The sequence below is a fragment of the Mobula hypostoma genome, chromosome 23 (assembly GCF_963921235.1).
Source record: "Mobula hypostoma chromosome 23, sMobHyp1.1, whole genome shotgun sequence".
Taxonomy (NCBI): domain Eukaryota; kingdom Metazoa; phylum Chordata; class Chondrichthyes; order Myliobatiformes; family Myliobatidae; genus Mobula; species Mobula hypostoma.
In genome coordinates, this window is record NC_086119.1 from 16473003 (window position 1) to 16495450 (window position 22448).

The 22448-nt window shown below is 39.8% G+C and overlaps 1 protein-coding gene across 2 annotated transcripts in view; it reads right to left on the minus strand.

The window, feature by feature from the left end:
• Window positions 1–22448, minus strand: part of vps53 (VPS53 subunit of GARP complex) — a 272128-nt gene that overhangs the window by 100643 nt on the left and 149037 nt on the right. For both annotated transcript variants that reach the window (XM_063031948.1, XM_063031949.1), the window contains exons 14-16: window positions 15481–15723; window positions 10510–10657; window positions 409–491 (exon numbers count right to left, since the gene is read on the minus strand). In XM_063031948.1, coding sequence (XP_062888018.1) covers window positions 409–491; window positions 10510–10657; window positions 15481–15723 — 474 coding nt within the window. The remainder of the gene's footprint in view (window positions 1–408; window positions 492–10509; window positions 10658–15480; window positions 15724–22448) is intronic.

Here is a 22448-nt window from a genome sequence, read left to right on the forward strand (position 1 = left end):
TGAGGCAGATACATTAACAACATTCAAAAGAGAGTTGGACAGTAACACGAACTGGAAAGATGAGGAAATACTAAACATGGGCATCTTTAGCTGAGATAGGAATCTTGGAGGCATCAACCAAATGGGCTGAAAAGCCAGTTTCTATGCTGTACAACTGTAAAGTATCAGACCATGTCTGTTCTGCAGTTTCCCAAATGAGCCACATCCAATCAATCAGCAAAATAAATAACCATTGGAATTAGTTATTTGATCATAGACAGTCCAAAAGTAGAAAGTTATCAGTCTGAACTGTTGATTTACAGTTGCTTACAGTCAGGGTACTTTGCTACTATTAAGTACTATATTTATTTTTAAACTAGTGGAGTGGATAATGTAAGTTAGATAAATTTCTTCATTATTTGTACTCACGTGCTGAAGGTGTCCATTTCTGACATCAGGTTAATCCTTTCTACCAGACTTACATCCACCTTCTCTTTCAGCTTTTCTTCGAGCTTTTGGAGAAATTATAAATGTAAGTACACAGATGCAACAACACCAATTAGAATATAGAACCTGCAGAAGGAAAACATCTAGCTATAAGGGACACTATCAACACATTTATTTGGACATTGACTTGTTTTTTTCTCTCTCTTCTTGGTGATGACTTGCACAATTGGACCCACCATTCCTCTGACTCCCAAGTATACTTTGCCTATTAACAGTAAAATAACTTTTAGCATGCTCAGGAGCTAAGGGTAGATTGTAATATTTCAGCAAAGTTCACATCATATTCCCTCAAGTGGTCTTTCCTAATGTTGAAACATTTATATTTGCTGAACATATTACCCCGTAGATCAGAAGTTCCCACCCTGAGGTCTACAGACCCTTTACTTTATTATATGGTCCATGACATTAAAAATGGTTGGGAACCCCTGCTGTAGATGGATAAGTAAATATATTGAAGATTTATGTAGCTACAGTTTTATCTGCTGCAGTGCAATTAATTGGATATAAAGCTCAAAGTCCCTAACATCATCATAATGCTGCTAACATTCTACCAAGACTTCCAGCCTATCTATTCAGTGATTATCTTTTTAAAACCTGAATGACACAGAGGAAATTTTCAAACCCCAATCTCAACTGAAAGCAATATAAAGCAAGACAAAACTCCGCAGTTCATTTGCATTTACAAATTATTCCACATTTTCAATCCATTTAAGGATTAAAAACCAATGAACATTGCATGGAGGTAAGCCTTTGTTATAATGAAACTATTTACTATGTACAAAGATTCATTTCAGACCAGACAATTGCAATGTGCATTGTAGCCTGCTCTCAGTTATTCCCTGTGCATGAAATAGATACATTAAACAACTGTACTCCCACACACATATCATAATTTCAACCACCACATACAATTTATGGCTGAATTAAGATGTAGTTTGTAATGTTTTAACAAAACACAGGCATTTCAATGGAACAGGACATATTGACTAAATTATCAAGATTACATCTTTTAACAAAAGATGGGCTATTTCCTGAAATACTTGGAAAATCCATATGGTGAGTTAACCCAATCATTAAATCATGGTTTGAAATCTTTATATTGCATTTTTAAAAAAATGATTATCACAGAAAAAAAATTAAAGCAACAAGAATACTTTAACCCCTTTCTTAGTTGTTTTGCCATCTTGATTACAGGGGCAGGGATAAGCCATTCAGCCCCTCAAACTTGCTGTTGTTCAATTAGATCATGGCAGAACTATATCATATCGTCTAATACTATATTAGATCAATGCACTACTATGGTTCCTTATTCTTTTGTGCTCTTGACTAACAAAAATACATCCTCAGTCTTAGTTTGAACATTATTGATTAAGCCAGCATCTACTAACTTCATGAAAGAATTTCTTACATTTGAAAAAAAGAGTTGGTACTGAACTATCTTGGCTGGAGGCACAATGCACAATGAAGGAAGGGCAGCATTTACATGAGTGATAGTATAAAGAGGAGGCGTGGCTGATCCACTAGAAGATATACAGTATAACTGAATGCAAAAAGCTTCTTTCCAAGCCAACTTATAATTACTAACAAATTAAGTTAACATTGTGCTGGGATCTTGCTATAAGCAAAAGAGGATGCTGTCCAAGTTGCATGCCATCTTGGACAATGTCTCCCATCCACTACATAATGGACTGGTTGGGCAACAGGAGACTCATTCAGCCAGAGACTCATTGCACCGAGATGCAACACAGAGTGTCATAGGAAGTCATTCCTGCCTGTGGCCATCAAACTTAACAACTGAGCCAATAGGCTGGTCCTGGACTTATTTCCTGGCATAATTTACATATTACTATTTAATTATTTATGGTTTTATTACTTTAATTATTTATGGTGCAACTGTAATGAAAACCAATTTTCGCCAGGATCAATAAAGTATGACTATGACTATAAAACAGCTGTCCCATTTGGTTATGTAAAGCTAATCCCAATTATGCTTCATTTTAGTTAATGTATGGTTCCCACCTGCTTTAAGAAGACTACTATCTTCCCAGTACCTAAGGTAAAAAACAAGAAAATGTGCTTAAGTAGATCTCCCAGTAGATCTAGCACCTACCACCACCAAAACCTTCGTGAGGCGGGCCATAACACGCATTAACCATAGCTTTCCACACAACCGCAACCCAATGTAATACGTCTACCACTGAAATAGGTCTATGTTGGACATTATCTCCCTGGCCGTACACTCATCTTTGGAGCATCTGTAAAGACGCCTCCATCAGACAATTGCTCCGCCTTCAATAGTACAATTCCAAGCAAATTCATCACCAAACTACAGACATGTATATGCAATTGGATCCTTGACCAACAGACCACAATCAGGAAGGACAGGCAAAAATGTTCCCTCTAAGATGTGCGGGTGCACACATCTTTTGCTAAGTGGACAAAGAAATTTAAACTGCCTATAAAAGGTTGTCACCCTCAACCTCTGCATGTTAAGTATATTTCACGATTGTATAGAATCACATTTCCTTTTCCAGTTTCTGATGCGGATAGTGTTGACAATTTGGAGTTTGCGATGATTTGTCTGCAGATTTTAGAATTGGCTTATTTATACTGTTTATATTGAAGAAATTGTTGCTTCACTATGTCAAATTCCGAAGAAGCAAAGGGTGTGAAGCGCAAAATATTTGTTAGTTTATTTAAAGTGGAGTGGCTTAATGAAACAGTAGAAACTGCTACACCAAAAGCTCATGAGGTCAGGAACGTGCAGCTACGAGAAATATTTATGTACAATATAGAAACTGGTGTTACCTGTCACCATGTAAAAGTCGCTGGAGAATTTGCAAGTAGGAAAAAGTGGAGTAATATTTGGAAACTTGTCTTTTTGAAGCATCATTTAGCAAGCCAAGCAAATTACACATGGACAGTGTGCAAAAGCTCTGGCGAGAAAATCCTTCATTACCCGCTACAGGGCTGCTATGTATGATTCGTGAGAACGCAGATGAACGAGAGCGAAATCAATCAAACCCAGAGGAGATCAAAGTTCTCATTGACAGTGTTTTGCCAGCTGTTAAAATAAATACCTCTGTATACAAAATTCAGTGTGCATATGTTGTTGCCACTGGGCAAAAAAATTGCACAACACAAGATTTTTCCGCACAGTGGTCATTACAGATTAGAGGGAACGTTGACAGGCAACAAGACCTCCGCCAGGATTATTTTAAACACTGGTGTTCCACAAGGTTACAACCAGAGTCGGTCACTTTACTCCCTGTACCCTCATGACTGTGTGGCCAAATTCTGCTTTAACTCCATCTACAAATTTGTAGATGATATCACTGTTATCTCAAATAACGATGAGTTGGAATACAGGAAGGAGATAGAGAACTTTGTAACATGGTGACTTCACAACAACCTTTTCCTCATTGTCAACAAGAGAAAAGTGTTGGTCACTGACTTCAGGAAGGGGGGCTCCTGTCTCCTCTCATGCTCCTGTCTACATCAGAGGTGTTGATGTTGAGAGCTTCATGTTTCTAGGAGTGAATATCACCAACAGCCCGTCCTGATCCAACCATGTAGAGCAATAGCCAAGAAAGCTCACAAATGCCTCCACTTCCTCAGGAGGCTAAAGAAATTTGGCATGCCACGTTAATCCTTACCAATGTTTATGGATGATCCATAGAAAGCATAATGGCTTGGTATGGCAAATGCTCTGCATGTGAAACTGCAGAATTATGGACACCACTCAGCACATCATGGAAGCCAGCCTCCCCTCTATGGACTCTGTCTCTACCTCTAACTACCTCAGTAAAGCAGCCAGTATGATCAAAGACCCTACCAACCCCAAACTTTCTTTCTCCTCTCCTCTTCCATTGGGAAGAAGATACAAAAAAAATCGAGAGTATATTCCATTAGGCTCAAGGACAGCTGCTGCCCCACTGTTTTAAAGCTATTAAATAGTTCCCTAGAACGATCAGATGGACTCCTGGCCTCACAGTACACCTCTTTATGGCCTTGCACCTTGTTTACCAGCACAGCACTTTCTCTGTAGTTGCTGCACTTTATCCGTTATTGTTTTACCTTGTTCTGCCGTGAAATATATACAAGAAATATTTTTTGCCGCATCTCAGTACAGTGTGACAACAATAAACCAATTCCAATGCATCCTACATATTACAGAACCACGAAATAAATACACAAAAAAAGACTGGAAATACTCAACAATTCAGGCACATACAGTGAGTGCACTGAATTAATGCTTATAAAGCAAGATCATTAGTTTGGAGTGTTAACTTGGTTTCACCCTCTACAGATACCATCTAACCTGATGAGCATTTCTAGTCCTGTTTATCAATATACCAGATTTCAAGCAAAGAATTTATTTTTGTACCACATAAGATGCAATCCTTTAATTATGCAAAAGAATGATATAATTTGCATTTCTAAATGAACTTTAATTGCCACCTTTGAGATGTATTAATTGCTACTTATGTTAAGAAGAAACTAACTCTATGCACAGCCAAGCTCCACAAACAGCATTGGAATAATTGACCAGCCTGACCACTTTCATTGGCGTGGCCCAGGGCCAAACATGAGCTAGGTTAGTGCCTCTCCTCTGAATATTTTTTTTATTATGTCTCATGAGATAGAGTCTTGACTTAACATTTACCCCAAGGGATGAAAAAAAGCACAATAGTCCCCTAGTACTGCACCGAACTTCCATTGTGCTCTGACCTTGAGAATGGAGCTCAAACTGTCCAATTCTGAAGTATGAATTTAGAAAAGTTATTGAGGGAGGCAAGGTAATCACTACAATCATAACCACATATGTGGGAAACTTTATGAACCTAAGATCACAAATGTTTGCCTATAATTTTTGTAGAATTATAGAAATGTTAATACAAGAGCCCATTTAGCTTATCACTGTGCCATTAATAAGTGCACAGACCTACCTACATTAAACCCATTTTCCTGGCCCTTCCACATGCTTTAATATTCCAATCTCTTCAAATGTTTACCCAATTCCCTTTTAAATGTTGTGATTGACACAGATTGAATAACCATTTTCAGTGAAGCAGTCCAGAGTCTAATAGCTCCTTGTACCTTAAAGACTAATCCTTGGATTGTAGTCAAATAGTTTAGTTTATTTTACATCGTGCAATGTGCTTGATATGTTACTTATACCCAGTTTAATGTAGCACTTTTATTATATAAAAAATGAATTGGATCCTTGCCCAAAAATGTTAATGTTGATGATAATTATTTTGGATAGTTTAGTTTTAAATCTAGTACTGAAGAAAATTTTGAGGCTGTTTGTTTAAGAGGCATATACAAAACTCATTATCCAGCGGGAAATGAGAGCTGCCAAGAGCACAAGCAACATCTTGCCACAGTCTAATGAACATGCTAAATCAAAACAAACAGCCTAAGCAAACACAGAAATCACACAGCCTTTTATAATTGCTTGCAATTTCCCCTTTGTGTAAGAGTCATGTTAAAGTAAAAAGGATTTATTTTGGGACTGCAATCCTCAGTTTGTGCTTGAGAATATACACATGCCGTACTCCTCCACAGCCAGGAATCAGGGAGTTGAGAAAGCATTCAAACTGGAGCAGGGTTTGTTTTCACTGCTGTTAGTGGACAATTCTGAATCAGGTTCAATAGCAGCAAAAAACATTGGGTGCAATGAGTTCACTAGAGATTGCCAAGTGGCTTTATAAACGAGAAAAAGTAAAGAGAATCACCTCCTGATTGCTCTAAAGATTAGCTTTATTTGTCACATGTACAAAACAAACAGTGAAATAAGCTGTTTTACATTACCATCCAACACAGTCCGATGATGTGATGTGGGCAACCCACAAGGGTCGCCATGCGCCCAGTGCCAACATAGCATGCCCACAACCTGCTAACCCTAACCATACGTCTTTGAAATGCAGGAGAAAATGCAGGAGGACACACACATGGTCACGGGGCGAACGTACAAACTTCTTAGAGACAGTGGCGGAACTTGAACCCCTATGTTACAGCCGGTGCTCTAAAGTGTTATACTAACTGCTATGCTATAGTGCTGCCCCCATTTTAAACCATCCTCTGCACAACAATAGTTACCAAAGAAGTTTAATCAAGAAACTATAATTGGCTGCAGTTTCAAATTAAAAATCAGAATCAGTATCTGAGTCAGACTAGGCACTAACATGTCTTAGTGGGAATCTCCTGCTTGACAATCTACTTTTCACAAAAGGTGCATGACTTTTCCACAGGTGCCATGATCATTGAAAGGAAATAGATTGTCCATTAAGTTAGAAAGTCACAACAGTTTAGAAATAAGATGAGAAGACCAACCTGACAATTAATAAAACCTACCATTGTTAAGTTCCAGGTAATTTTTAAAGCAACATGCAATATCTTATAATGTTAGAGCCTGGTTGCATTTTCATGTTTTTATGTCTGCTGATGACACACCAGTGGAATTCTTGAACTACGATGTAACCATAAAACTGCAGAAACATTTATAAACCTAGATCACAGACTAAAGCTGGAAGCACTTGGCCAGTCTCCATCTAGCTCCCACAGCAGTATCTGATGGTGACCAAAGGAGTTTATCCAATGAGTCATTGAACCACACAGATCAGGAAGATCCCCCCCCCCCCACATTTGAAGGAACTGAGCCAACCGGATGCATTAACTATCCTGGAGGCACAGTAAGTTGTCTTGGTGTCCCTGGAGTCTATCATCTGGAATCCCTATTGTTAATTAGATAGAACTACTGGACAGACCACATGTGAAATAACTAAAGATGTAAATATGATTGCAAGCCTCTCTCACAATCAAACAACTTGCCAACATCAAGGCTCACGCATTAAAAACTCCTTGTGCAAAGTACTAGAGTACGACCTCCACAGTTCAACTGGGTTCAGCAAATACTTTCCTACCTTGTATAGATAGGAACAGGATTCAGCAAAGTCCGACCAACTAATCATTCATTTCACTTAGTGAGGTCCCATGACAATCATTCATGAGCACCTTTCACATACTTCACAAAATAATGTTATTTCCTTCCTGAGAGATCACACCTTAGTCAAGTATTTGCACACCTTAGTTAAATGTTAAATGACTGCACGTCCTATGGAATAGTACTTGCTTGGTACTAGATCAGAATCTCAGCCCAAATTTTGGTGCTTAAATCTCCAGGGTTGGGCATTTATTATTGAAGTATGTATACAATATATAACCTTGAGATTCATCTCCGAAAAGACAGCCACAAAACAAAGAACCCCAAAAGAACCCATAAAAAAGACCGTTGAACACCCAATGTACAGAGAGAAGAAAAACCTATCATGCAAATAGTAACTGCAAGCAAATAGCATTCTGAAGAGAAGTCTACAAGGAGAGTCCAAGACTCGTAGATCAGCACAGAGCCAAGTTGGCATTGCAGAGCAGCGAGCTAACCCTGCCCATCCCTCAACATCCTGACCTTTTCAATACGCTGTGGTGCCCGGACCTCATCACCACGATTTGGCCTGTACCTGACCTTTCCAATTCGGCGTGGTGTTTAGATCATCGTCTAAACATCGGGTTCAGTCACCTCGATATGCTCTGGTGCTTGGACCCTGCTGCCTCGATCTTTCCAATTTGGCATGGGCTCTTAAGTCGATTGAACCTCGGGTCTTCCTCGCTCTCAGCGACAGGCCTGATGCCTCGCCTCACTTGGACTACATCAAATTGCCTCCAAGTCCAAGGGGAAGTTACAGATATTACTTGCGATGATCGTTTGCCAGAAAAAGTGTGATTAGCAAAGTATTTAGTTGTTTTCCTTGTTTAGTTAGAACCAGCCAGAAATCACTGAGATTCACCCACGCCATCTTAAATCAGAAATTATGGATCTATTGAGTATGCCTGCAATAAATTGAATCTCAGGGCTGCATATGATGACATATATGTACTTCAATAATAAATTCACTTTGAACTTCAAAATTTTTCAAGACCTTGCATTCAGCTAATAGCTCCTCTTAATGCTTGAGCATGGCAACAAAGATGAATGATAAAGAACACACAAATGCTCGGCACTAAGTAGTACGTATTCCAGCACCATCAAGTCAAATCAATTCAGTGAAGGGACACTTCTGTACAACAGGCTCAATAAGGCAACAGGAAGTGGGGTACAAATGTGATACAAGAAGTCACTCTCTAAAATGTTTAATGATCCCTTATTAAAGCAAGCATACTTAAAACTATTTACTTGAGGCTACTTGTACTGGAAAAAGTTACTGTTTCAGGCCTGCCGTTACTGGAATCAATCTACAGAAATCCCCTAGGGTAGATTTTAGGATAAGCACATTCAATATAAATAGAACTGTGTATTACTGCATGCTTTAGACTGTGATCTAGTTCTGTTAATTGAAAGCTGTTTTCTTGCACTGAATAAATGTGTCATTTAAAGTATATAGCTCGACATTCAGTGGCCACTTTATTAGGTACACCTGTGCACCTGCTTGCTAATGCAAATATCTAATCAGCTAAACATGTGGCAGTAGCTCAATGCGTGAAAGCATGCAGACACGCTCAAGATGGGGCGCCGTGGTAGTGTTGCAATTAGCGCAACATTATTACAGCTCAGGGCATCGGAATTCAGAGTCCAATCCCGGCGTTCTCTGTATGTTCTCCCTGTGGAATGTGTGGGTTTGTTCTGGGTCCTCTGGTTTCCTCCTACAGTCCAAAGATCTATTGGGTAGGTTAATTGGTCATTGTAACTTGTCCTGTGATTAGGTTAGGGTTAACTCGGGGTGACTGGAGGTTTTGAAGGGTCAGAAGGGCCTGCATCCCTAATAAATAAAAATAAAATAAGACGTTTAGTTGTTGTTCAGAATGGGGAAGAAATGTGATCTAAGTGACTTTGAAGTTGGAGTGAATGTTGGTGCCATATGGGGTGGTTTCAGCATCTCAGAAACTGCTGATCTCCTGGGATCTTCACACACACCAGTCTCCAGAGTTTACAGAGAATGGTACGATACACAAAATACACCCAGTGAGTGGCATTTCTGTGGGAGAAAATGCCCTGTCAAGGAGAGAGGTCAGAGGAGAATGGCCAGAATGGTTCAAGCTGACAGGAAGATGACAGCAACTCAGAAAACCACACACTACAACAGAGGTGTGCAGAAGAGCATCTCTGAATGCAAAGTGCATGGCACCATGAAGTGGATATGCTACAGCTGCAGAATGGGTTCTGTTCCTGTACCATCCGTAAAGTGGACACTGGGTGTATATTAACAAGGGAACAAAGTTCTGGCCATTAATGTTAAACATGGTGGCTGCAACCAATGTTCAAAGCTCGAAAGAAATCCTTAACACGGAGTCCACAGATGGTAAAATCAGTTCAGTGTTGGAGTGAGTGAAGTTACCCTCTCCGATTCAAGAGCCTTATGGTTGAGGGCCAATAACTGTTCCTGATCCTGGTGGTGTAGGACTTGAAGCTCCTGTACTTCCTTCCCGATGGCAGTAGCAAGAAGAGAGCATGGTCTGGATGGTGGGGTCTCTGATGTTGGATGCTGCTTTCCTGTGACAGCGCTCTGTGTAAATGTGATCAATGGTGGGAAGGGCTTTATCTGTGATGGAGTGGGCAGTGCCCACTACTTTCTGTAGGCTTTTTTGTTCAAGGGTATTGGTGTTCCTATCCCATGCCTTGATGCAGCCAGTCCATCACACATCGATAGAGGTCTGTCCAAGTTTTAGATGGCATGCCAAACCTGTGCAAACTTTTTAAGAAGGTAGAGACGCTGCTGTGCCTTCTTTGTATGTCCCAACCACATAGTTTTACACTAAAAGCACCACTTTAGGCAACAACAGGCATATTGTACTCTTCACTACATTTAAGTAGAGAATCTATTGAAGAGCTTACTTCTTATTTTGCACTCAAACTACAGTGAATTATTATGTTAGCAATTATTTGCAAGTGGCTTACTTGCTTTGTGCTAACACCACTCTTGCCCCCCACCCCACCCGGTCTCCTGTGCAAAGTAGGACACTCACCTGTTGTGTTGTTGCCAGGCAATACTCAGCTGTGCTGAGGATACTGCAAATGAGGCAGAGCTCCTCCAGTGTGAACTTCGCAACCTCAGAGCCTTCCTTCTCCTTCAGCAGACTGGAGATGGTTAAGCCAGTGCTGCTGCTGGTGGTTCTGAACGGAAAGAAAATAGTAACATGCACTACTGACAAAAGAAGAAAACAAGCGTATAAAGTTCGACAGGCTCTGCAGATTCCAAGCTGAGTTCTGTGTCATTCCCCTCAAAGTGATACCGAATGGTTAGATTTTCTCCAGTACTGCCCCTACAAACACTCAAAATCTAATTCATCTTAAGGTCACCATAGTTTCAATAGGCTGAAGGGCCAGTTTCCACGTTGTATTGTTTTTTGATTCTCTTTGATACATTGACAAAATGCAGTCAATATTACCAAATAACTTCACTCCCACCAGAACTGAACTGATTCCACAACCTATCGACACCATTTCAAGGGCTCTGCAACTCATGTTCTTAATATTATTTATTAATTAATTACTTTTGTGGGGTTTTTTGGGTATTTGTACATTGGTTGCTTCTCCGTTTTTGTGTGTAGTACTTCATTGATTCAATTGTGTTTCTTTGACTCTACTGTGAATGCCCACAAGCAATTTAACCTCAGAGTAGCGTATGGTGACATAGAAGTTCAAAGTAAATTTAACATCAAAGTACATACAGTGGCATGCAAAAGTTTGGGCACCCCCGGTCAAAATTTCTGTTACTATGAATAGCTAAGCGAGTAAAAGATGATCTGACTTCCAATAGGCATAAAGTTAAAGATGACACATTTCTTTAATATTTTAAGATTACTTTTTTATTTCCATCTTTTACAGTTTCAAAATAACAAAAAAGGAAAACGACCCCAAAGCAAAAGTTTGGGCACCCTGCATGGTCAGGACTTAGTAACACCCCCTTTGGCAAGTATCACAGCTTCTAAACGCTTTCCGAAGCCAGCTAAGAGTATTTCAATTCTTGTTTGGGGGATTTTCACCCATTCTTCCTTGCAAAAGGCTTCTAGTTCTGTGAGATTCTTGGGCCGTCTTGCATGCACTGCTCTTTTGAGGTCTATCCACAGATTTTCAATGATGTTTTGGTCGGGAGACTGTGAGGGCCATGGCAAAACCTACAGCTTGCGCCTCTTGAGGTTGTCCATTGTGGATTTTGAGGTGTGTTTAGGATCATTATCCTGTTGTAGAAGCCATCCTCTTTTCATCTTCAGATTTTTTTTTACAGACGGTATGATGTTTGCTTCCAGTATTTGCTGGTATTTAATTGAATTCATTCTTCCCTCTACCAGTGAAATGTTCCCCATGCCACTGGCTGCAACACAAGCCCAAAGCATAATTGATCCACCCCCGTGCTTAACAGTTGGAGAAATTCTGCACCCTTTTTTCTCCAAACATACCTTTGCTCATTGCAGTCAAAAAGTGCTATTTTATCTTCATCAGTCCACAGGACTTGTTTCCAAAATGTATCAGGCTTGTTTATATGTTCCTTTGCAAACTTCTGACACTGAATATTGTGGTGAGGACGCAGGAAAGGTTTTCTTCTGATGACTCTTCCATGAAGGTCATATTTGTGCAGGTGTTGCTGCACAGTAGAACAGTGCACCACCACTCCAGAGTCTGCTAAATCTTCCTGAAGGTCAAATGGGGGTTTTGATTTGCCCTTCTAGCAATCCTACAAGCAGTTCTCTCAGACCAAGTTTTTCTTGGTCTTCCAGACCTCAACTTGACCTCCACTGTTCCTGTTAACTGCCATTTCTTAATTACATTACGAACTGAGGAAACGGCTACCTGAAAACGCTTTGCTATCTTCTTATAGCCTTCTCCTGCTTTGTGGGCATCATTTATTTTAATTTTCAGAGTGCTAGGCAGCTGCTTAGAGGAGCCCATGGCTGCTGATTGTTGGGAAAGGTTTGAGGAGTCAGAGTATTTATAAAGCTTTGAAATCTGCATCACCTGGCCTTTCCTAACGATGACTGTGACAAGCCATTGCCCTTACAAGCTAATTAAGGTCTGAGACCTTGGTAAAAGTTATCTGAGAGCTCAAATCTCTTGGGGTGCCCAAACTTTTGCATGGTGCTCCTTTCCTTTTTTTCACTCTTAGAATTGTACAAAACAAAAATAATACACTAATCTTACTTAAAATGTTGAAAAGAATGTTTCATCTTTAACTTTATGACTTTTGGAGATCAGTTCATCTTCTACTCGCTTAACTATTCACAGTAACAGAAATTTTGACCAGGGGTGCCCAAATGTTTGCATGCCACTGTATATGTCACCATGTACTACCCTGAGATTCATTTTCATGTGGCAAATAACAGTAAATACAAAGAAACACAATAGAATCAAAGCAAATCTTCACACAACCAAATGACAAACAACCACTGTGCAAAAGGCAGCAACCTGCAAATACAAAAAGAAAAAGCAAATAAAATAGTAATAACAAATAAATAAATAAGCAACAGATATCAAGAACGTGAGATGAAGAGTCCTTGAAAGTGAGTCCATAGGTTGTGGGAACAGTTTAGTGATGTGGCGAGTGAAGTTATTCCCTCTGCTTCCCAAGCCTGATGTTTGAGGGGTAATAACTGTTCCTGAACCTGGTGGTGTGGATCCTGAGGCTCCTGTAGCTTCTTCCTGATAGCAGCAGGAAGAAGAGAGCATGGCCTGGATGGTGGGGTCCTTGATGATGGATCCTGCTTTCCTGTGACAAGCACTCCTCTTAGATGTGCTCAATCGTGGGGAGAGCTTTATCCGTGAAAGACTGAGCTGTACATTGTGTATGTAGTTTGATAATAAGTTTGCTTTGAACTTTGAATGAGACCAAGGTTATAAAACTTTCAGTATCAAGCTTTTTACAGACTAAAAAGCCCTCAACAATCTACAAATGGAGTTTCAGATATATAACAACTACTATCGTTAACCTTTACGTTTCATCAATACAAATTCTGTTTTATATACATCTGCTTCACCTTTCCTTTGTCTATGATTTCTATCCTTGGTAGAAGTTCAGATAAATAACTAGCCCAAGTGTTCTCCATGCTGCAATTTAGCCAGCCACTATGAAAGCATAAATTTTCACTGGTGTTCAGTGTTTGTTTTTCTCAAGTATTTTCACCCAAAGTATTTCTCTCCCTCACCCTTTCACCCCACCCTATACAAAATCAACAAAGTTAAGATTCAAAATTAACCATGTGGGATTTCTTAGATTCAACGGTTGATATCTCCATGCATAGTGCACACTATTCATTAAGGCCATTACATTTTAAACGGTGATGTTCAATTATATTTCAATTGTACTGCCAACACAAGGAAGATGGGATGATTTCCCATATAATTTTTCACGCAGTGGGTTACTTTGAAGCAAATGTGTTCATTGACCATTATTAAGTCTTTCAGCTTCAATAACACTTCTAGATACCAAGATCAATGTTGAATAGAAAGCTTGCCAAAAATCTGCACACAACCTGACAACCTAAAGCTGTGTAGTACCATATATGGTGAAAATGATTGCAATCCATTCCAATTAAGACCAGTTGTTCTTTCTGCCTGCATTTGATGTATTGAATATCCCAGATATGGGTACAGCACAGTCTGCTTAGAACCTTTTGTTGACCCTATTACATTTAAAAAAAATTGTGGTAGAACTCATTCCATTTTCCATCCACTACATTAATAACATGAAAATCAACCGAGCTCCAGTGCTCAAAAGAAGGAAAACAGATGCTAGAAATCTAAAATAAGAAAATAAAATGCCAGAGTAGAAATGTGGTTTTCTCCAAAAATAACGAGTATTTTATGCATTTTTCTGTTTTTATTCTAATACTCCAATACTGCTCCCAGGCAACTGTTTATACCAAATTAAACAGCCTAAAGTTGAATAATCTTCTCAGTACAATACAGAAATCAAGTGGTATCTCAATGCTGCCACTTCAGTCTGATAATTCATTCTCGGTCTGAATACTTACAGGTCTACACTTTTTAAAATATATTATTTATTGCAACACAGAGTGGAATAGGCCCTTCCGGCCCTTTAAGCCACACTTGCCCAGCAATCCCTCAATGTAATGCTAGCCCAATCACGGGACAATTTACAATGCTCAATGAAGCTACCAACTAGTATATCTTTGGCGTGCGGGAGGAATCCGGAGCACCCATGGGGAGGATGAATGTACAAATTCCTCTACAGGCAGTGATTGGAAGTGAACCCAGGTCACTGGTACTGTAAAGCGTTGTGCTCGCCACTACGATACTGCGCCACCTCTACACACGGCTTAAAAAGAAATCTACTCAGGCTGCGTAGGGCAAGCTTGGCATGGACCTCGGATTAGAGGTGGCTAGTCACTGAACTTGATGTCACGGAGAACTCTGCAGCTGGACAATACCACCAGAAGGCGTGGCTTCATGTCAGGTTCCCAGCACAATAACGCAGAGCGGTGGGGAGAATCGGGTTCTCATTGCGTTCCTGGGCACAGCAGTGGTGTTTTTAACAGATCTCTCTCTACAGTAGGACCTCATTCAGTGCTTTTAGCCCTCATGTTCCTGAAAATGCATGCTGAGCACTGAGCAAAGCACCAGTATAAATCAAATTTTGTTAAGAAGAAAACAAAATGTCAGGGAGTTAACTTGAGCTTGGAATCTAATCTACAAATGAACCTAACAGTTATAAAAAGTCCAGGCTTTTTATCTGTAAATCTTTCTTCTCATGTCATCTCAAGTATCCAGTATTTCCTATTTAAGCTGGGCCAGTTTATCCAGGATGCAGGTGCTCCATTCACTACACGTGGGGTAGTTTACTGAGGAATGCAGCTAATTGAGGTGGATTACATTGATTCGAGATGCCATTACTACAGATTTGAAATTGAGTAATCATTTGCAGTTGATTACAGAGGAAATCCTCTGCATGGCCATTTAAAAAAAAATCATTTCATACTCACTTAGGCAGATTTCCAGAGAGGATTTTCCATGCATATTCTCGTAAGTATTTCTGGAAAATGGTGGTTAAAGCAATCATTGGCTCTCCGGTGCTGAGTTGCGAGCACTGCACCATGCATTTCTTGTAGTAGACAAATAAATCGGCACAGCTGGGGAGCACTACTCCCCCATCGTCAGTGTTTGGCTTTGGAGGACCGTGGGCTTTGAAATCTGCCACAAATTTGTCGATCAGTTCATTGAGATTTCTAGCAAGCAGAGAAGAAGAAGGAAAAGGAATAGTTTTATAAATACATTGAAAATATGATTAGATGTTAAAAATTCTTGTGACTGCACATGCAATCTAATGAAAGAGATAACAAATATTTAACGTTTGTTTTGTCTCTGTGACATAAAACCTTATGTCATCAAATCTCAAGCAATCTGACTCAATGCAGCAAAGATTCACAGCAGAATACTTCAGACATAGGGAGTAAAATGTCCCCCCCACCCTAATAAAATGAATTTTTCAGGTTTTCGCTCTATATCAAGTGGCATTGTAGAAGAATTTGGAAATCTATGAGCACTCCTTCTCACTGACAACACTGCTGTAGTGTCTAAAATATAGTATGTAGAGGAAGATAGTTTGCCAAATTATTAGTGCTGGATACTCAGCAGGGTGGCATGGTAGTGTTGCAGTTAGCACAATGCTTTACAGCATCAGCAACCTGGGCTGAAATCTGCTGCTTTCTGTAAGGAGTTTGTATGTTTCCCCCATGACGGCTGGAATTTAGAAGAATGAGAGGGGTGGGAGGTGGGGAATCTTATTGAAACTTACCGAATGTTGAAAGGACTAGATAGGGTGCACGTGGAGAGGATATTTCCTATGGTGAAGGCATCCAGAACTAGAAAGCACAGCCTCAAGACTGAGGGGTGATCCTTTAGAACAGAGGTAAGGAGTTATTTTTGTTGACAGAGAATAATAAATCTGTGGAATGCTCTGCCACTCTGGTGGAGGCCAAGTCCATGGATATACTTAAGGCGGAAGTTGATAATTCCCTGATCGGTCAAAGCATCAAAGGATATGACGAGAAGGTAGGTGTATGGGCTTGAGTGAGATCTGGGATCAGTTATGATGGAATGGCAGAGCAGACTTGATGGGTTGAATGGCCTAATCCTGCTCCTATTTCTTATGGTTAGCTTAGGGTTCTTCTGGGTATTCCAGTGACCTCCTACATTTCAAAGACATACAGGTTACGGTTAGTAAGTTGTGGGCGTGCTAGTGGCATGAGAAGCATGGTGACATTGGTGGGCTGCCCTCCCCAGCATATCCTTGAACAGTAACAGTTGGTCATTGACGCAAATGGCACATTTCACTGTATGCTTCGATGTACACATGACAAATAAAACTGATCTTAGAGATACAGGGGCCCTTCTACTCTCTTCTTAGATAAGGGGCCCAAAATGCTCATGATACTCCAAGTAAGGCCTCACCAGTGTCCTATAAACCCCCAATATTACATTCTTGCTTTCCTATTCTAATCCTCTTAAAATGAATGCTAACATTGCATTTGCTTTCCTCACCACTGACATAACCTGCAGATATCTGCCTGAACAAAGCACTGTTCTCTTCCAGCTGTTCAGCAACATGTTCCACTGAGTACCTAAGCATTATCAGATTTGTAGGTGGCCAGATTTTATTCCTGCCCTGTCATATGCAGGCAGAGCTTGCTCTGGACACAGGTAGAGGCACTATAAGGAAGGGAAAATCCATGTAAATTTCAATCCTTGATATTCACCCAGAAATCCGCGCTAGAAGGACTCCTGGAGACAATTAAGAATTGAAACATTAGCTGATTTACCTTTCCACCTGTGTCTCCATTGTTGCCTGGGCCAAGGTCAGTTGATTCACTGCCGAACTACTTTCAGCTGTGAAGACCATTCACATTAAAAATGGCTAATTCAGTAAAAGTCCTTGGAGATAATAGTTATGGCAGCAAGACACAAAGTTTCTGGTACTGGTGCAAGTGGGAACTATACAGAACACCTTCAAGAAGGATGGATGGGAAAAAAAACTGCTAAAAGGAAACAAAACTGTACTTTATTTACCAATAATTATTTATGGGGAATAAAACTACGTCTTGATTCTTTACTATGCCTTCAGTTTAACAATGTTATTTTGAAATACCCATTCCACAAATATCAACGCAGCACGTTAGCCTAACTACAGCACCAGCAATCACTGACTGCTGTCTGCAAGGAATTTGTTTGTTTTTCCCATGACTGTGTGTGTTTTCTCCCACATTCCAAAGATGTACAGTTAGGGCTAGTGAGTTACGTTGGCTTCGAAAGCATGGCCCAGCTCAGTTCTCTCTTACTTGATTTGATTTGCCGCAAACAATGTATGTTTCGATATACATGTGACAAATAGTTAATCTAATTATATATACCTAATTCAGCAGCAAGACAGAAGATAACAGCAAGGATTAATGTACAAGCAAAACTGAAACATAATTCACAGACAAATTAAGAGAAAGAGATGTTTGCTATTTCACAAAAGGCGATTTTGAGCTACACTGGTCCGGATTTAGGCTAGATTAATGAAAAATATCTGGAGCACAGATTTCAGACTGAGGTTAGAAATCTTGGAACCATGCCAAGGAGGAGGGTAATCTTGCCCATATGTTGCCCTACCACAAAAACTCTGAACCCAAGCATCAGCTATTTATGGGAGATATTCTTCAATGCACATTGACAATTTGTGCTAAATTGGTCATATTCAGATCATCCCTCCAGGGGCCCATCAGTTACATTTGGTTTAATCTTGGCAACAAGGATTACTTTAAAACACTGGAAAGGTAAAGCTTCTCTGGATGCAAGACAGTGGATAAATAGCTGATGGATATGTCTATAGTTCAAAGCCCAGAGTCGCAAAGAAATAATAGTAAGCTTGCTGATTCTGCACAAACTGACAGAAAGAAAAAGTACAACATTAATGTAATTAATTATTTTGGTCTAGTGCAATTCTTGGAATCTGAAAAAAGAGAATAATGTGCTGTTAACTTGTCTTAAAGTAAAAGATTAAAAAATACCCAGAGATAAAAACTACTTTAAAAGCATTTGGTTATGAAAAGGTTTCTCAGTTTGTGCAGAAGAATTTGAGGACCACAAGAACATTACTGGATTGATGTTAGATTCCAATCTAAATCTAACTGATTTCAATCCAATTCTGAAGCAGAATTTCCAAATCAAAAGAGAGAGTGAGAAAGGGAGAGAAATATATATTCAGAACTTGATCCCTTTAGATTACTGCACGAAACTACATGCAGATCTTGGACAGTTAAAGCAGAATTTTTGGACCAAAAACATTTTCCATTTTACTCAGATTACTGCCAAATAAAACAACAATATTCTTTGACTTACATTTCCAAAGCTACATCTGCAACTTAAATAAAGTAGTTTGATAAGGCACCTTCGTCAGTGTTTTCTTATCCTAATTATTATCAACAAATCCACAAGTGGTACAATTATGTTCAAAGGTACAAACTATAATGTTAGAAGCTTTAACTATGTATTAGCCAAAAGGAAACGTACGACAGCATTAAACATTAGGGTGATGTGGTAGCACAATTATTCTCACAGCTCTACAACCTCCACTCCAGTGCTGACTGTGTGGAGTTTGAATGTTCTCTCTGGGTTTCTTTTGGTGCCCTGTTTTACTCCCACATCCCAAGAATCTGAGGGTTAGAGGGATAATTGTCTACTGTAACTCACCCCTGGTATGTAAGTAACCGATAGAATCTGGGGGCCATTGACAGCAACTGGATCCTTGACTTCCTCATCAGGGGACTGCAGTCAGTGTGTGTTAGGGCATTTTTGGGTTTAGGACATATAGCGAATATTGACTTCAGCAACCAACCTTCAGATCTGAATATGCACTGAAGATTAAATCTAAACTGCAACTCTGAACAATGGGTTCCTAAAAACCATAAGACACCACAGTTAATTGGAAGACCAGACAATGCTGATTTAAATTTGATTTAAGCATTTGGGTGTCTGTCGTAAGGGTGTGAAGGAGAGATGTGTGAAAGTGTACAGTTCAAAGGAACCATTTAAAAAATGGAAATATGATGTTTTATTCAAAGGAAGCATTGTAAATATGGAATTGTCCTGAATTTTCTTTGACCTTTAGCACATAAGACGTCATGTAATGCTGGGTCAAGCACACCGCTTGCTCCAAAAGGGAGGGAGGGAGGGTCTCTCTCTCTCTCTCTCTCTCTCTCTCTCTCTCTCTCTCTCATATCAGAAATAACACCTCCTCGCTGACATTCAATGCTGGTGCACCCCAAGGATACATACTTAGTCCACTGCTCTACTCTCTCTACACTACACACATCTCAAACACCATCTTTCAATCCCTCAACGACACAACTCAACTGTTGTTAGCAGAATCTCAGATGGTACCGAGGAAGCGTGCAGGAGCGAGACAGATCGGTTGAGTGAGTGGTGTCGCAACCACAACCTTGCACTCATCGTTGGTAAGACCAAGGAATTGATTGTGGACTTCAGAAAGGGGAAGTCGAGAGAAAACACACCAGTCCTCATTGAGGGAAAGAGTGAGCAGCTTCATGTTCCTAGGTGTCAGCATCTCAAAGAATCTATCCTGGGCCCAACATATTGATGTAATCACAATAAAGGCACACCATTGGCTCTACATTAGGAGCTTGAGGAGATTTGGAATGTCACCAGAGACTCTAGCAAATTTCTAGATGTACTGGGGAGAGTATTCTGACTGGTTGCATCACCACTTGGTATGGAGGCTCCAATGCACAGGATTTTAAAAAGCTGCAGAAGGTTTTAGACTCAACCAGCTCCGTCCTGGGCACTGCCTCCCCACCTTCAAGGACATCTTCTAAAGGCAATGCCTCAAGATGGCAACAACCATCATTAAGGACCCTCACCATCCAGTTCATGTTCTCTTTTCATTTCTACCATCAAGGAGGTGGTACAGGAGCCTGAAGATATGAACAGCTTCTTTCCCTCTGCCATTAGATTTCCAAACGGTCCATGAACCCATGAATGCTACCTCATAATCTTGCTCTATTTTTGCACTACTTATTTATATTTTTATATTTCTTATTGCAAATTATTGTCATTTTACACATTGCACTGCTGTTGCAAAACAAAACAAAAAATCACCACATTCTTCAGTGATAATAAAGCAGATTCTGATTCTGAAATATGGGAATAATTAAAAAATAGCCACAATATGATTAGTATAAAAATGGTGCTTGATGGCCAACACAGACTTGGTGATCTGGATCAACACACACAAAATGCTGGAGAAACTCAGCAGGTCAGTGAAATCTATGGAGGGGAAAATAAAACAGTTGATGTTTTGGGCTAAGACCCTTCATTAGGACCGGAAAGGAAGGCAGAAGAAGCAAGGATAAGGAGGAGGGGATTTTCTAGCATCTGCACAGTCTCTTGCGTTTATGATTTGATCGGGCCTGTTTCCGAGCTGTGTTACTCTTATGACTTGATGACACGGACTTGGAAACCAACGTCCCTGTGCTCGAGTTCTAACTGGACACATTCTTAAAAAAAAATCAAAGGGATCTGTTTAAGTTGCCGGTGAGTCCAGAGCAATGAGTGCAGTACGTCAGTCCAACAGGCTATAACTCAGAAGATTCCCCCTTCAAGATGAGCCTGTCTCCATTTGTCTGCTACAAAGATATAAGAAGCATCTACCAAACCTGAAGGTTTCTAACAGTCACATTTTGCTGTTATGCAAGAGCAACAAGAATAATTTTCAAGTAAAACCAGGTAATTACTTATGAAAATTGGCTTCCAAAATTTAGGATTAATCCCCCTTGAAATTCAAAAGTACCAGAAGTAGTACTGCTCTGTTGCAATTTATACAACCACTTTACCCTGCTTTGCACCAAAACCCTTTCACCTTTTCATTTTTATAAGCATTATCAACATAAAGTCCCAGTAGCACATAATTGAGCAAAAATCCTGAGCTCTGCAAGATTTATGTTACTTAAAAAAAGCAAATTCTGAATTTAGTCTGCACTGTTAACTATCTTCCAAATTGTTTTGCTGATTTCATAGAAGACTTTCAGATTTCATCCAATATCCATGACCAGAAAAGGCTTCAATTCCAAAATAGTCACTAAGGACCAAATGACTTTCTAACACTGAAAATGTCTTCAATTGTCCACAGCTTATTTTTATCACCAAAGGCCTAAATTTCTAAAAAAAACAGATTTAAATACAAGATTAGCAGATCGCTAACTAATGGACAGGGATTGAAGATAACTGCCAAGAGACTCAAAAATGGCAGGAGGAGATTTTGAATATCTAAATATAAGAGCTTGGAGTACACTCTTGAAGGATAGCAGAAGCAGAAATATTCAGAAAGGAACTGAATCACTGTAGAATAATAAAAACAGAGAATGCAATTACATGGCAGATCTATCAAAGAGCATGACAGACCAAATGACCTCCCTATTTATGACACTCCTTGCTTTGAGATTTTTCTGAAAAATTGCAGCGCATTCAAGTTGAGGAAAGTGGGGAAAAAATGGAAAGGACATTTTGGTTTAAAAAGCAGTGTTCTGTAATCTTGTTAAAAGTAAGACATATAAAGCATAGGTGCAGAATCGGGCCATCCGGCCCATTAAGTCTCCTCCACCATTCGATCATGGGTGATTTTCCCCCTCAATCCCTTTCTTCCCATAACGTTTGATACTCTTACTAACCAAGAACCTATCAAGCTCCACTTTAAATATACCCCAAGACTTCGCCTCCACAGTGACCTGTGGTAATGAATCTCACAGATTCACGACCCTCTGGTGAAAGGAACTCCTCCTCATCTCTGTCCTAAAGGGGTGTCCTTCTATTCTGAGGCTGTGTTCTCTGGTCTTAAACTCCCCCATTAATACAAACATCTAATACCTGACACTCAAACATAAAGTCTGGTTGCTTA